At 49.0% G+C, this 16,505-nt stretch overlaps 1 protein-coding gene across 6 annotated transcripts in view; it reads right to left on the bottom strand.

The window, feature by feature from the left end:
* Positions 1–378: 378 nt before the first annotated feature.
* The window catches only part of sgcd (sarcoglycan, delta (dystrophin-associated glycoprotein)), a 177,478-nt gene continuing 161,351 nt past the window's right edge, over positions 379–16,505 (bottom strand). For all 6 annotated transcript variants that reach the window (XM_035434688.1, XM_035434683.1, XM_035434686.1 and 3 more), the window contains exons 6-8: positions 11,355–11,427; positions 2,483–2,606; positions 379–769 (exon numbers count right to left, since the gene is read on the bottom strand). In XM_035434688.1, the coding sequence (XP_035290579.1) occupies positions 596–769; positions 2,483–2,606; positions 11,355–11,427 (371 nt within the window). In that variant the 3' untranslated portion in view covers positions 379–595. The remainder of the gene's footprint in view (positions 770–2,482; positions 2,607–11,354; positions 11,428–16,505) is intronic.

A 16,505-nucleotide genomic window follows, 5' to 3' on the forward strand; every position in this document is an offset into this window, starting at 1 on the left:
CAGCCGTACGCCATTTTAAGATTCTGTGATTTTTATGAAATTTTTTTTTTACCCAGTTCTGCAGCTGTGTTCCACAGCTGCCCTTCGACAACTGCTGTGAAACAACAACAAACAACAGGATGCTGCTGCGTTTTCCAGCTATTAAACGATGTTTCAAAACAGGCGTTAACGATAGCCTAGGTGGTAACCCATAGAAACGTTATCTCAGGGGAGGGGAAAAAAAGTCAAAATAAAAGCAAATAAAAACAAACAAAAAAAAAAGTCCATGACAAATAAATCAGATTAAGGAGGAAGAAATATTCGCCCCTTCTGCACAGGAGGAAATGAAAGAGTAACCTCTCGTCGGAAGGGTGTTCCGGCGTGTTCTCGGGGGGGGGAGTGGGAGGGGGCGGGGGCGGGGCAGGGGTGTGCATGTGCACGGTGTGTGTGATTCGTAACTATAGCGACGCGGTGATCACCCTAGTCGTTCTGGTACTGAAACTGATCTCAGGTCGGTTCGGGGGGAGAAAAGCTGTCACTCAGAGTGTCTCTTAGCAACCGCCGAGGCTCCTCCCCTCAGCCCCTGCCGAAACGGAGGCCGGTTTGCTGCTGCTCTCTAGAGGCAAACGCTGTTGTTGATCTGGCAGGTGGAGCCCGTCCCGGCCTGGGAGAGGAAGAGCTTCCCGTTGGAGCACACGCACACCTCGAACACGGTCTGACGGGACGCGGCCATGGAGGCCTTCCCCTCCGGCAGCCTGAGCAGCCGAATCTCACGGGCGTCCAGGATGATCTGGAGACGGGACAGAGGAGGCAAACTCGTCAACACCCGCACGTCTGCACCCACAGGCCCTCAATACAGAACCCACCAACATACGACAACACGTCTGCACCCACAGGCCCACAATACAGAACCCATCAACATACTACAACACCCACACGTCTGCATCCATAGGCCCACAATACAGAACCCACCAACATACGACAACACCCGCACGTCTGCATCCACAGGCCCACAATACAGAACCCACCAACATACGACAACACCCACACGTCTGCACCCACAGGCGCACAATACAGAACCCACCAACATACATCAACACGTCTGCACCCACAGGCCCACAATACAGAACCCATCAACATACTACAACACCCACACGTCTGCATCCATAGGCCCACAATACAGAACCCACCAACATACATCAACACCCGCACGTCTGCATCCACAGCCTGGCAATACAGAACCCACCAACATACGACAACACCCACACGTTTGCATCCACAGAGTTCTGCTGCCTTTCACAGGGGCTCCAGCATCCCCATTAGCATCCACCACTTCCATTACTATTTTTAAAACTTTAATTGCACTGTATTCCTTTGTACACAGTCTGAGTGTTGAAGCATCTATTGTTAAAAGAACCCCTTCTGTTCAGCTTCCCTGCTTAAGGAGGAAGCACGAGGCGTATTGCAGAAAGAAAATGTGGAAATGAGTGTGATAATGCCCCCTGGAACGCAATGCATGTCTAACTCTCTGTGCACGATTCAAATCTTAAATTTTCTTGTGAACCACGTCCGTAGAGTAGAGACACATTCCTTTTTTTTTTTTTCGCCCACATGCTGCAGACGTCGTCATTCTCCCCCCACTCCCCCCCTGCCCCCCCCCCCCCCCCCCTTCCCACAGCAAATAATCTCCCCATTATACTGAGAAGCAGACCCTGCCAGACACGGGCGGGGGCAGCCGAACCGTTTCAGACATAAACTGCGGGCTCGTCGGCGGCACCGCGAGCGCCGTTCCCGGTTCTCTCCCGGCTGGTCGGGCTCTAAAAAGTCTGCATTAGCGCGGAGCTGCTGGAGATGTATAAAAAGGTAAGAGGAGTCATTACCCAGCAGCCTCGGGGAAGCGTTTCCACCAAATGACCTGGAACACTTTTAAGTAGGAGTCCCAGGAGCTCTTCAGACATCTGCTATTGAGCAAATTTCCCCCATAAAGAGAGGAGGGGGGGGGGGGTCGGGACGCTGCCGTGCCCGATGCCCACAACCTCGCAGCTAATTGAACCGTTACTATGGGGACCAGGGAGGGGGTCAGTGGGACTGTCAGGACAGGCCGGGCCCCCCGACAAGCAAAGAAATGAGAAGGTTACGAGAGGAGAACAGCTGAGCGTTCGGGACATAAAACGGAAGGGGAAAACTAATGAAGAACATCACCGACTGCAGTGCTTTTATTCGAGATTCAGGAACATGCAGTGATTGTGTAGGTAGCCCTCCTCACACACCGTCCCTCACACAGTCCCTGTATTTACTCTCTACATGTTCACGCGACAGGAACAGGAGATGGTCCTGATGGGAATCGTAAAATTGTCTGAGCTCTAAATCGAGTGGACGCGCTGCTATACTCCGTCTAGCTCACCCCAGGCGACTGTGGACTCACCGCCAGACCTCTGCAGTTTGAAAAAGCAGCAGCAGACAGAGACGAGGAGATAAATCAGACGAGGGAAAAACGCCTTACCTCTCCATCCTTGGACTCCAGGCGCAGCTCGTTCTTGCATATGGCCTGGATGTCCCCCACCTCCGCCAAGAGCTGCACCCCTTTAGGGGCCTCCATGAACAGGGAGCGGGTCGGGGACTCCAGCCTGGGGCAAAGAGGCAGGTACCCACATTACCAAAACAAACCAGCAAAACGTACACACAAAAATAACACGTATATGTCCCCACAAACACACACACACACACACACACACGATACCAAGTCCAACGTGTAGCAGGAATCTATGGGTACATGATACCATCAGATGGTAAAGCCCCTCTGCTCTGGGACAGGCTGTGAGCTCCTCTGGCCCATCTTTCTGCTCCCCCAAAACCATCTTTACCCAGCCCACACTCCCCCCCTCCCCATCTGTCTTTACCCAGGGCTCACAACAGCTTGACAAGGAAATAAAGTAATGATCTGATGCCATGACAGATAACAGCCATGGACATTCATATTCAAATACGCTCCAGTCAGCAAATCCATTATGCACTACCTGGTTTATCCATGAGAGATATTTACACTATATTACAATTTATGAATTTGCCGAGGAGCTTATGAATTAGTAATGCATGGAAGGACTAAATGTGTGGGTTGCCAGGTTACACAGTCACTGCATAGCCATACATGAACCAACATTTTATTAGCATAATTTTACCTACATAGTCAAAATTGAATGTTACAGTATTTATAAAACAATACACAAATTACAGCAATTAGCAGATGCTCTTATCCAGTGAGTGACTTTTAAATGGTATCCATTTATACAGCTGGATGTATACTGAAGCAGTGCAGGCTATGTACCTTGCTCAGGGGAAGAACAAGGGAATCAACCTCACAAGCTTTAGGTTACAAGCCCCATTCCAAACCAGCGTTTTAAAGCTCTGTCAATTCACCGACCAATAACCTACAACTACAAAAAATGCCATGACAGCTAACCCACGATACCATGACTACAGAGAGGTGTTTTTTTTTTTTGGGTTGGCTCACATTCACATAATTAAAGTTAAAGTTTTTAAATGAATATATATTTTAAATACTGGATAAAGCCACAGAGTTCTAGTCCGCAGGTCTGCTCAGCAAATGGACAGAGAACCTCTGGAGGGAGCCTAGCGCAGCCTGACCTCAGCAAACCCCCAGAATCACTGAGACGCTGGTGAACCGAACAATGGGGGCTTTCCAACACAAAGCAGCTTCCACCCAGTGACTAAAAACAGATTCTAAAATAAACTATAATTAAGTGTAAAATAAAAGAGCACACTGCCCATTATTACAGACCAGCCATTCTGGCTCAGCACGCTGTTCCCCATTATTACAGACCAGCCATTCTGGCTCAGCACGCTGCCCATTATTACAGACCAGCCATTCTGGCTCAGCACGCTGCCCATTATTACAGACCAGCCATTCTGGCTCAGCACACTGCCCATTATTACAGACCAGCCATTCTGGCTCAGCACGCTGCCCATTATTACAGACCAGCCATTCTGGCTCAGCACGCTGCCCATTATTACAGACCAGCCATTCTGGCTCAGCACACTGCCTATTATTACAGACCAGCCATTCTGGCTCAGCACACTGTTCCCCATTATTACAGACCAGCCATTCTGGATCAGCACACTACCCATTATTACAGACCAGCCATTCTGGCTCAGCACACTGCCCATTATTACAGACCAGCCATTCTGGCTCAGCATGCTGCCCATTATTACAGACCAGCCATTCTGGCTCAGCACGCTGCCCATTATTACAGACCAGCCATTCTGGCTCAGCACGCTGCCCATTATTACAGACCAGCCATTCTGGCTCAGCACACTGCCCATTATTACAGACCAGCCATTCCGGCTCATCCTGAGCCCTCTGGAACGACGTTCGGCAGTCGCGCACATGCAGATTAAGACGAATGAGTACATTGTGCGCTCAGACACCCGTTAAACAGGCCCAGAGATATGACTGTAGTGCGATGATTCATTCATAACACTTTCATGCATTCATAACACTTTCATGCATTCATAACACTTTCATGCATTCATAACACTTTCATGCATTCATAACACTTTGTCAAAAAGGAGGTCCTTCATCACCGTATATCATTGAAAACATTGATTTCCGAACGTGTGAAATTAAGCAGGGATTATTATCTTAACTTTCAAGAGTTCTTCATTCAAAAATAGCTTCCACTTGCAGTTCATGTTTGAAGTAATGAGATATGAACTGCTCAGGTGCATTTTGGCAGCTGTTGGAAAATAACTGACATGTTTTACTGGAGATGACAGAAGCTTTGTAGCTTTGAGAACGAACAAGGTTTCAGAATTCCAGCATTTTACCCTCTTATCCTGAAATCCTAATCTTTAATAATAATAAAAAAAGCTATATCTCTAATGCACAAGTGGCTGCATGTTCTCCCTGGTCTGCGTGGGTTTCCTCTGGGTACTCACAGTCCAAAGACATGCAGGTAGGATAACTGGAGACTCTAAATTGCCCACAGGTATGAGTGTGTGAGTGAATGGTGTGTGAACCCTGCGATAGACTGGCGGCTTGTCCATGGTGTACTCCTGCCTCTTGCCCAATGCATGCTGGGATAGGCTCCAGCACCCCCCCCCCCCCACTCCTGCCCAGGATAAGCTGGTATACATAATGAATGGATTGATTTTAATTTTAATTCTGAAAGCAAAAAGCTAAAGCTTGTGCTTTTCCCCTGAATAAAAGATTAGAATTATATTTTACTTCATGAAATAGTTGGCGAGTGTGAACTAAAATCCCATTAGTAAAGAATGCATTCTTCAGAATAAATCATTTAAAAATGCAATTATCTGCTACACTATCACAACAGCTGTACATTAATTAGGAGGAAAACTACAGCTTTTCCGTCGCAGCCGAAACGGCCATTTTCAAAGTTGACATGAAAATGAGAATAATGACCTCTGAGCACAGGTTAGAGACTAATTGGGCTCAGAGCGGGCACGTCCAGGCACATCTTTCATGTCGAACAATAAAACAACAGCGGAAAGTTGCTGATATTTTGTTAAATATTTTGCTAGACATTATGATGCCTAGCAGAAGTCTTTTACATCATAAAAATTACTGTTCATTAACTGCTTATTGACCAATCTTTAACAGCCAGCATGCATTGTAGCTCAAGTCCAGAAAGAAGAATTAATTAATTGAACAGTTTATGAATGGAACAACCACACAGGACTTGTTGAACATGGATAGTGTGGTTAAAGAACAATCATAGATTTGGTGAGGGGTGTGACATGTACAAATCCTGCTGAGGGGTTTCGGGTTCGATTCCTGTGCCACGGCACTTCCTGTGCTGTGATCCCTGCTCTATATGTTACCCTCCCTGTTTCGCCTCTGTCTGACTAAAGCAAAGAAATACTAAAGGAGGGAAGGTTGTCTGCTCTCCTTTAAAAAAAAAATGAAATGACAATCAAACATAGTTTAAATTAGGTGGCTACCTGGGCAGCAGGTAAAATCGGCCTGTAATGTTCAATCGAAAGAAACCCAGGCTCAGCTTGTGTGAGGTAATCATGCAACATCAAACTATGAGCCAATCAGGACTGCGCTGTGCAGGTACTGGTCCTGAAGTTCCTGTGAGCTGGGGTGGGTCTCCACCCAGTCATGCAGATGCACAGATGCTCAGGCGGTGCCTTTCGAACATGCATCACTGTAATTACAGTTTCAGACACATTGACGAGACGCGGTGACAGGGAGACAGATGGGAGCGAATGGCCTGTTCTAGTCAGAGTGGCATTCTCCTGTTCTCATGATCCAGAGGAAGAAGGCCTTCAGGCCCTGTTTCTGAATTCATTCCCTGGTTTTACATAAATTTCGAGCGCGGGGATTAAGATTGAGACGGGATAACTAGCTGCTTGGAGAGTTCCAGGAGCAGCACTCTATTATCGTCAAACAAGAATGACAGGGTTGAAAAACAGATATCTAGATGTGTCCTAAAAAAAATATGAATTCATGTGTTTATATCTGCTTGACCTCTGACCCCGGCAGCATGTGCAACAATGTGGCTGACATGGTTTTTCTGTTTACCTCAGCATTTCACAATTCATGTGACACGACCCATTATTACCCAGCCTGTGCAATGTACGTTCAAAAACAGAACACACACACACACACACACAAAAAATATGTCCTGAAAATTCAATGAAAAATAATTTATGTAGAGAAAGGTGTGGGAGCATTCCAAGAGCCAGGGGTCAGGAAATGGGCTTGTGCCCAAAAGGTTGTAGGTTCGAGGACACTGCCACAGAACTCCAAAGCAAAGCACAAAAGCTGAATTTCTTTACTGTATGAAATGCTTGAGTGTATACAGTATTGCGTGTCCAGGTATAAAAATGGACTTTTGTCCACACTGGGTTACCCCCCAGTCTCTGTCTCTCCCAGCGATGCACCAGCTACAGCCAGAGAAAGACACGCCCCTCCCCCGACTGGCACCCGCCCTCCTGGCGCTGACGTGCCAACCGGCCCACAGGTGAGAGCACCTGAGAGGTGTGTTCACCTGAGCTGGAGTGTAGCTGCAGGTGAACACGCTAGCAGCTGGACAGGCGCCATTCAAATTTGTGAGAGAAAAAAAAAGTTTTAATATTTTCAAACCAAATCATGTTTTTACCAGTATTCGTAATGTGGAACGGCAGGCTTGAGGCAAAGCCGTGTATGGAATTACCCAGCAGGCTCTCTGCAGGCCGGAGCTGAGAGGGGTTCAGAGTTAATATGGGAAACGGGACGTTGCCGATATTAATAAACACACGAGCCGTGCGGCCCCGTCCTTCAGGGAGAGGCGCGGAAATAATAACGTCGGACTCTTCCGATCCGGAACACTCTCCTCCGAATCTTTAAAAGTCACGCACAGCCTCGGTCTGCACTGCGAGCGAAGCAAAGCCGCGGTCTGAGCAGCGACGCGTCTGCGGGAAGAAGAGACAGGTCATCAGACGCGATGTTCCTGCTCCGCCATCGCGTCTGCTCGGGGCGGCTGGAGTTGAGCTGATCTGTCGCTTTAAGAAATCAAACTGATCCCCGCAAGGGGTGTGCGGAGAATGAAGGTAGTCTGGAAATGGGCCTGGCGTGTATTCGTGCTGAAGGGACGGCCACCCGCAGCTTCTCATACATACGAGAGAGAGCAGAAGCGTGTCACCGCTGCTTCTGCGGATATGGGAATGTCATCCGGGAGAACGGCTCTTTAAAACGAAGACGGCGTCCCCCCCCCTAAAAAGCAGCCCCTCCTCTCCAACCCACCCAACCCCCCGCTGAGATCCAAGCTTAATAACTTTTCAGGTTTTCTTTTTTTTTTTTTCAACATTGATACATTCAGAAAACGATGCTAATTATGTGGCCTTTGGCCTAAGGGAGGAATTATGCAGCGCAGATTTATGTACATACATTTTTCTGAGCAGGAATTGTCCTTCAGAATGCCTCCCAGTAATTTACATTCCTCCTTCGGATGCTCCGTGCAGGTTATGAGGTGCAGGCTATGAGCGCTCACTTCACAGCGACACATTTATTACACACGCAGCAGCAACAGAGCATCACTCCTTTCTTTAAAACACACTTTCGGTCCTAGTCTTGCGCAACCTTCCATTTCCCAACTGCCGTTTCGCTGGTGAATTTATAATCGCATCACGCAGACCGAGATTCGGATCTCAAAAGGGAAATGCGCGGTACGGTGACGACGTTATTTATAGAACCTTTATAGCTGGACTCAGAAGAGGTCCTGCCTTGGCAGGAGGGCACAGTATTTGCCCGAAAGTTTGGCCGAAAGTTTGGCGGCTCCCTCGCCTCGGTGCTGGAGTCGGTTATTTCATCGGCGGTTTGCGGAGAGTTCTGCGGAAGCGGACCCTGCGGTGCTGATGACCCGCGCGCGGCACCGTGTTCCCTAAATTACTCAGATAAACACGGGACGGGCCGGGAGGGCCCCTGACAGGACAGGGCTGGAGGCGCTGTGGCCGGACTGCACCGCCACCAGGGACCGTTTCCCAAATCCGCCGCGGACAGCCTTCGTTTTAACGATTATAAATGTCTCCGGGACCTCGGCACGACGCTGGAGAACCGCCTCGGATGCCGAACCGGAGAGAAATCTGAAGAGAGCAGCGATCGTTACGCTCCACATCGCTCCCCGAAAAGCTTCTTTTCCGCTGAAAACGCCATTTTGATTGCTCATTTCAGCTTCCTGTGTGCTTGTTTTGTCTCTGCGTGCGTCCGGGGAAGAGGTCGCTCCACATAAGGAAAATAACTGATTTTCCCGCTCTTTTGCGACACCGCAGTGAAACGCACGCTCCTCGGTTGATGGCGGCACTTTGAAAGATTCATATCTTATCGGGAAGTGAAATACAAATTGCAGTCCTTCGGAAATTGTTACCTGCCATGGGGGTTTTTGACGCATTTGAAAAAGATTAGATTTTACTTGAGCTTCACTGCATTGTTCTCATAATTGGATATGTCAACCCATATTCATATACGGATTGGCCACAGGGAGAAAAACAAAAGCAAGATTCTACTTTCAATCCAATATTATAGAGTATAGTCAGCATTCCACCAGTCAAAGTCTCGAACCCCATTTACTTTGGTAAACATTTTAATCGTTTTTTGACAGGGGATGAAGGGGTTTGCTGACTTTTGATCCATCGCACAAAATTATATGCTTTTTAAACGTCAGTGTGGCACATTTTGCGGTGTTGAGAGTAAAATGAAACAGCAGTCTTGTAGATATGAAATTTCTGCTGCTCTTCATAAAGAGTAAAAACAAATTAGTGTGAAATGTAGAGGTTTACCATCTCAATTGTCCAACTGTATAGTGATCCAGGTATATACTGCAATAAAACTGCTCCATTTGTGTTTATGTATGTGTGTGTGTGAGTGTGTGTATATGAGTGTGCGTGTGTGTGTGTGTGTGTGCATGTGCATGTGCATGTGTATGTGTGTGTCTGTGTGTGTGTGAGTGCGTGTGTGTATGTGTGTACATGAGTGTGCGTGTGTGCATGTGCATGTGTGTATATGTCTGTGTGTGTGTGTGTGAGTGTGTGTGTGTGTGTGAGTGTGTGTGCATGTGCATGTGTTTGTGTGTGTGAGTGCATGTGTGTGTGCGTTTGTGTGTGCATGTGTGTGTGCGCGTGTGCACTTGTGTGTGTGTGTGTGTATGTGTGTGAGTGTGTGTGCGTGTGCATGTGTGTGTGTGTGTGTGCGTGTGTGTGTGTGAGAGTGAGTGTGTGCGTGTGCACATGTCTGTGTGTGTGTATAGTGTGTGTGTGTGTGTGTGTGTTTGGGTGAGTGTGTGTGTGTGTGTGTGTGTGTGTGAGTGTGTGTATAGTGTGTGTGTGTGTGTGTGTGTGAGTGTGTGTATAGTGTGTGTGTGTGTGTGTGTCAGTGCACAGGCCATGCAGGTGGTACAGCAGCCTCAGCATTGCTGCTGTGTCCTGGTGGTGTGATTGATGGGCTCGTATGATTGACAGATGGCAGATCTGCTTGTCAGAGTGATCCTGATAACCCTCCTCACCCGCCTGCTTTGTGGCACATTATCTCCATGACAACAGTACATTCTCATTCTATCAGGAGGACAGGTGATGCCCTGTCACTGTTCAGCATGGGCTCCAATGGCCTGTGTCTGTGGGGGGGGGGGGGGGGGGGGGGGGGGGGGGGGGGGGGTCAATAAGCCCCCCAAACATGCAGGGCCTACCGCCCCACGTGCTCTCAAGAACTGCTCTCAGCATTCTCTCTCTCTCAGTTCTCTCTCTCCCCTCCCCTTCTTATACTCTTTCCTTCTCTCGTACTCTCTCTCTCTATCTGTATCTCCCTCTCTCTTAATCTTTTTCTCTCTCTCTCTCCCTCTCTGTATCTCTCTCTCTCAGTCTCCATCTCTCTCTCCCTCTCAGTCTCTATCTATCTTTCTCTCTCTCTACTATTGGCAGAGTACTCCTTCACATGTTTGTTTTAGTTAATGAGAAGCTGTTTTAATTAGATTTTGATGAGCATCTGAGCATTGATCAGGGCGAAGAGTGGCTGTCCAGAAGGAGGTGCCAGGGAAGCGTTCATCGATCTCACCAGCCTGCAGAGGCACGCACCGATACGAGACCTTCCTTTCCTCTCAATGCGAGGCGCCCAGAAAACGTGTTTATTTCTCATTTTAAAAAATGTCATTGCCACAAAAAAATCTGTTTCGTAAAGCACTCCATTTTCAAAAACACCTCCACAGAATCCAAAAACTGCTCCAGCCGTTGTGACAATGCACATTATTTCTCGGTTAAAGATGCTGTTTGGTGGTGTTAACAATCTGTACCTGGCTTCCTAATTCCAGTGCCTGTCTTCATGATATTCTAAAATGGCCGCCTCAGACTTCACAGAGAATGGGGAGGAATCAGATGAGACAGTTGGAGGATTTAACTGCCCCCTGATTGGCTTACAGAGCCTTCCTTCCCTGCTAATGAACACCACCATCTCCCAAACAATCCTGTGTCACAAAAGCACCTCTTAATATCACCCGAACTGTAGAGCCGTTTGTATGTTAAACTTCATATAAACACCTCATTTTGAAGGCTACGATCCAAATCCACCTTCCCTGGTACTCAGAGAGCGGACAGACAGAGACCTACAGGCATTTTCTGTAAGCATTGTTTGACCAAACACGTCCGCCTAAACTTCGAAAAGTCTTGTCAGGTGTACCTCCACCTTGAAATGCTTCCGAAGGGAACACCAAGTACAGACCGCACTGTGAAGGGCAGCTGAAATGGCGGGAGAACTTTCCCGCGAAGGTTTGTGCAGAGCCTTGAGGAGTGTGTGCCGTGTGGAGTGTGTGCCGTGAGGAGTGTGCCGTGTGGAGTGTGCCGTGTGGAGTGTGTGCTCGGAGACCTACCGCAGCTCTTTAAATGGTTCGGCTCGGACGTGAGGAGTTTCTATGGAACCGCTGAACACCGCTCCCTCAGCTCCTGGAACACAAACCACAACAAGAAGAGTCAACACAGTCTGTCAACATGAGGGCAGAGCGCTACATCAGCGTCTGTAATCTACGGGGTCACCCACGGGCTCTCTCAGGGGCTTTTCACATTAACCTCCTAAGGCTCGCCAGAAAAGAAAGTTTTTCAAGTACTTACATTTTTTTTGACAATATACACGTGTCACCTTTGCATGACAAAGTTGTGTTGCAGGCAAAAATATTTTAAAAAATACGTTGTTTTATTGAATTCCCTTTGCCGTGTAAGTTTCAGCATAGCAGAGTATATGAGTCTTGAGATAAAGACTGGAGACTCACGTCCCCTACGGGGAACAAAAATGAATTGACATTTCTTAGAAGGACATGGAGAAATGTTAACTCCATCTCTGATGACTTCCATACACACACACACACACAGACACACACTCTCACTCACACACACTCATATACACGATCACACACACACACACACACACACACTCTTTGTTTCTCTCTCTCTCACACACACACACACACACACACACTCTCTCACACACACACACACAAGCACCTGCTGCACCTGGCCCAACCCCAGTGTTAATGCGCCCGGCTGCAGGCCTGCTGCACCTGGCCCAACCCCAGTGTTAATGCGCCCGGCTGCAGGCCTGCTGCACCTGGCCCAACCCCAGAGTTAATGCGCCCGGCTGCAGGCCTGCTGCACCTGGCCCAGCCCCAGTGTTAATGCGCCCGGCTGCAGGCCTGCTGCACCTGGCCCAGCCCCAGTGTTAATGCGCCCGGCTGCAGGCCTGCTGCACCTGGCCCAGCCCCAGTGTTAATGCGCCCGGCTGCAGGCCTGCTGCACCTGGCCCAGCCCCAGTGTTAATGCGCCCGGCTGCAGGCCTGCTGCACCTGGCCCAGCCCCAGTGTTAATGCGCCCGGCTGCAGGCCTGCTGCACCTGGCCCAGCCCCAGTGTTAATGCGCCCGGCTGCAGGCCTGCTGCACCTGGCACAGCCCCAGTGCTAATGCGCCCGGCTGCAGGCCTGCTGCACCTGGCCCAGCCCCAGTGTTAATGCGCCCGGCTGCAGGCCTGCTGCACCTGGCCCAGCCCCAGTGTTAATGCGCCCGGCTGCAGGCCTGCTGCACCTGGCCCAGCCCCAGTGTTAATGCGCCCGGCTGCAGGCCTGCTGCACCTGGCCCAGCCCCAGTGCTAATGCGCCCGGCTGCAGGCCTGCTGCACCTGGCCCAGCCCCAGTGTTAATGCGCCCGGCTGCAGGCCTGCTGCACCTGGCCCAGCCCCAGTGTTAATGCGCCCGGCTGCAGGCCTGCTGCACCTGGCCCAGCCCCAGTGTTAATGCGCCCGGCTGCAGGCCTGCTGCACCTGGCCCAACCCCAGTGTTAATGCGCCCGGCTGCAGGGAGACGGAACGCGCTGAAATGCTCGCTCGGGTGCTCAGGAGCGCATTAGCGGAGATGGGAGAAATTAACATGGGGATCAATAGGCAGCGGCAATCAGCCAATAGCCTTGGGCGGGCCGGGCGGCGCTGGCTGAGTAACACTACCGAACAAGAAGGAAGACTGGGAGACTGGGAGACCACCACACACACAGCGCCAGACCCAATGATTAGCAATAATTTACTCATCTGTAATTCTTTATTATCAAAGTAATTTGGACACACTGCTACAGCATACGTGCAGATGTTGTAAGTGTCTTATTCTTGTTGATTATACATTCAAATTTACCCCATCTGTGGAAGCAGCTAGAAAAGGCCAGTGGACAGCGGTAATATAAGCTAGTATAATTTAGCTTGCTAATGGGAAATAGTGTGGGAGTGTGACACGTTGTCTAGAAGCTCCTGATATTGATCCAGAATAAGCCCAGAGGCATTTTCTCTTGTCAACTGAAAATCCACATCCAAGCTGTTATTTTACACTGAAATACGTGACTGCGTAGCTTTCCAGTGTTAAATGTGTACAGTACACGCCTTTCCAATAAGCATGCTTTTTGAGAACTTTGTGTTTTGTTCTCAGAAGGAGCTCTGGCAAGAAGAGATGTTGGAAAGCCAGACGACTGCAGCTTATCCCCATTTCTGTGGCACACAAAAAAAGTGCCAGGTTGGCAGTTACTCCCCCAGGACAGGACTGAAGCCCCCGGGGAGCCTGGCCGTCTGCGGGTATACCTCCTAATACTGAGAACCAACTCCAGCAGCAGCACGCAGTGCTTTAAGAGTCTGTGTTATGATTCAGATGGCGCTGAATCCACATCTTTTTTTGGAGAACAGGGAAGAAACTCCATCCAGAAACCAAGGGAGCCGGGTGCTCATGCTAAGCAACGCATATATGAGAAAGTAAAAATATGAAAAGTCTTATCTCGGCAAAAATACATTGCGCTTGGATTAGCAGTTAATCATTTTTACTTAAAGTCTGTGAAATAAAATTAAATCTTAATGGGTTTTTCCCTGTTTTGAGATTACATCGAGTATTACTAAAATTGTATAACGCGTTTCTTATAACAAAGAAAGTGATGAATATTTTATGAATAGTTTTACAGCTCAAAAGTTGTAAAGCCCATTTTATTAAATATAAGCCTTGAAAATATACTGCACTGGACGCAGACATCAGACAGCCATCAAACTTGATTACACAAGACAAAATTCACAGTCACCGTGTCTTCAGCTTCCATACAGTATGGACTGGAGAGCTTCAGATGTCTGGTCAGGAGGAACACTCATAATAAATCAGGTCATGGCCCAGAAGTAGTTCGTCAACATCGTCTCACCTGTATCCACACACACACAACCTCACACACACACACAACCTCACAGACGCACTTTGGAGGACTCATATTTTTCCGTGATTCATCGCGCGCTCCATTCAAGGCGAACCTGGCCCAAGCGGTCCGGGGGGGGGGGGGGGGGGGGGGGGGCGTTTCCATAATGCGTCGGCCATAAATGTCCATAAACAGATTGAGTGAAAAATCAATAGAGCCATTTTGTTTTATTTTAAGTTCCACATAATGCCCCCCCCCCCCCCCCCCCCCCGAAATGATTTCATCAATGCGGTTCCATTACCGCCCCCCCCACCCCCCCCCCCCCCCCGACTTCGCCCCACTCAGCCCGCGCACATCAATCAGCACGTTACCAACCGTGAGGCGGGAGGCGTCGCCAGGGTTACGAAGCCTCGTTAAGACTCGCCTAACGGCTCTGACACCGAGCGGAGAGCCCACCGCGAGCCGAGTCAGCAAAAAAACAAAACCCCCTCGCTCGTCTTCCATGAAATAATGCAGCGGACCATCGGGGGGGGGGGGGGGTGTCTGTCCAACAAGTCGCTGTTTCAGGCAGAAATTCTATTTCTTCATTGGATTTCCTATGAAACCCAAAGTGTGGGCAAGAGCGACAATGCTCTGGTCACTGTGTGCATTCAGGCATCAACAGACAATTTAGCTGAGAGATATCAAATCAATACTCATCAACCAAATTATGGAGTGGTTCTGTTGATGTTTTTCCATAAAAATAAATATTTTTATTGGTATGCAAGTTTGATTGCATCAAATAAAATTACTAATGATCATACTTCATTTGCAGTGGTGTTTACCTAAACAGACATACAGCTGCAGAAGTCAGCATATTTTAAAAGGATTACGCAATGTAAATATCAAGGACGTGATGGATTAGCTCTGTACATGGTGCTAAGCCTGAGGTTAAATTACTCAGAAAACTGCATCACTTCAAAAATATTAAATGCACCTGTAAGTCCCCTTCTACAAGATTCCAATTCCCCAAGTTCTGAAGAGCTACTACAGCCTTCGACATGAGAAGGTGAAATGGACACGACAGAGCCCCAAAAAACCGGGCACAGCGACGATGTGGAGAGGGGCGATTCGGGGAGGCCGAGCGGGGCGCGGTATTGGACACATTTATCTGACTTAGCGAGAGGCCATTTAGCGGCAAAAACTGCATAAACTCGTAAAAAAAACCCCAAAGGACCCGTTCCTGTGAAGGCAGCCCTTTGTTCCGACGCCCAATCGTTCTACGGACCGCCGGCGCGGGACGTCCTGAGGCCCAATCGTTCTACGGACCGCCGGCGCGGGACGTCCTGAGGCCCAATCGTTCTATGGACCGCCAGGGCGGGACGTGCTGAGGCCAAAAAGTAGAAGCGCAGGGATTGCAGGAACACATAAGCTCTCAGCTTCTAACGAACTGCAATTAATACACGTCTCTTCAGGGGTGGGATGGGGTGGGGGGGGGGGGGGGGGGGGGGGGGGGGGGGGGGGGGGGGGGCGGTAGAGGGGATTATCCTGAATGCATCTGAGAGGGAGGGCTTGTTGTAGGAGCCACGCTCTGGCGAGCTCCTTCACGCAAACAGGCCACGCTCCCCGAACACAAAAAACGAAACTCAGGGAAGAAGAGGATCGGGCGATGATGGGGCGAGCGAGGAGAGACCGTCAGCCTGGCAGATAACATCATCCACCGCAATGAGGCCATTTGTCACCAGAACAGCACCAGGGCGGGGGGGGGGGGGGGGGGGGGGGGGAGGGGGGGGGGTGGTTGGGGGAGAGGGGTTGGGGGAGTATTTGAGGGGCGAGGGGGGGGGGGGGGTGGGCACGAGCAGGGTCTGGCTGAAGTAGAGCAGAGTCTGAATCAAAACAATCAGCATGTGACCTTGGCCAGACCTTCAACATCATCCCTTCCTTCTCCAACTAATCACAAAAAGATCACACTATAAAGCCGACAGTAAAATCATCTTTTTAATATTAAAAATATATAATTAAAAAAATCCTAGTAATTTTTTTTTATGAAAAAAGGAAGTGCATAATTTTCATAATTCATTCATTCATATTCATTGCTCTGGTGCAGCCTCATATGCATAATTGCACAACCTTGCTCAATTAATTAGCAGGTGCTGCCTTCATGAATTATTAATTCCAGCCAGTGAATTTAAATACTGTAAACTGGAGATGAATTAAAGACAGCCAACAGGACCCTGGCTGTTTACTTAAGAATCAGGCTAATTAAAATAGCGGTGTGGTCCTGCTGGACACAGCGGTCCAAGGGAAGGATGGGTGCTGGGTTGCTTGCTCTCCTTCCTGGGTCCTTA

This window comes from Anguilla anguilla, chromosome 9, assembly GCF_013347855.1.
Source record: "Anguilla anguilla isolate fAngAng1 chromosome 9, fAngAng1.pri, whole genome shotgun sequence".
Taxonomy (NCBI): Eukaryota; Metazoa; Chordata; class Actinopteri; order Anguilliformes; family Anguillidae; genus Anguilla; species Anguilla anguilla.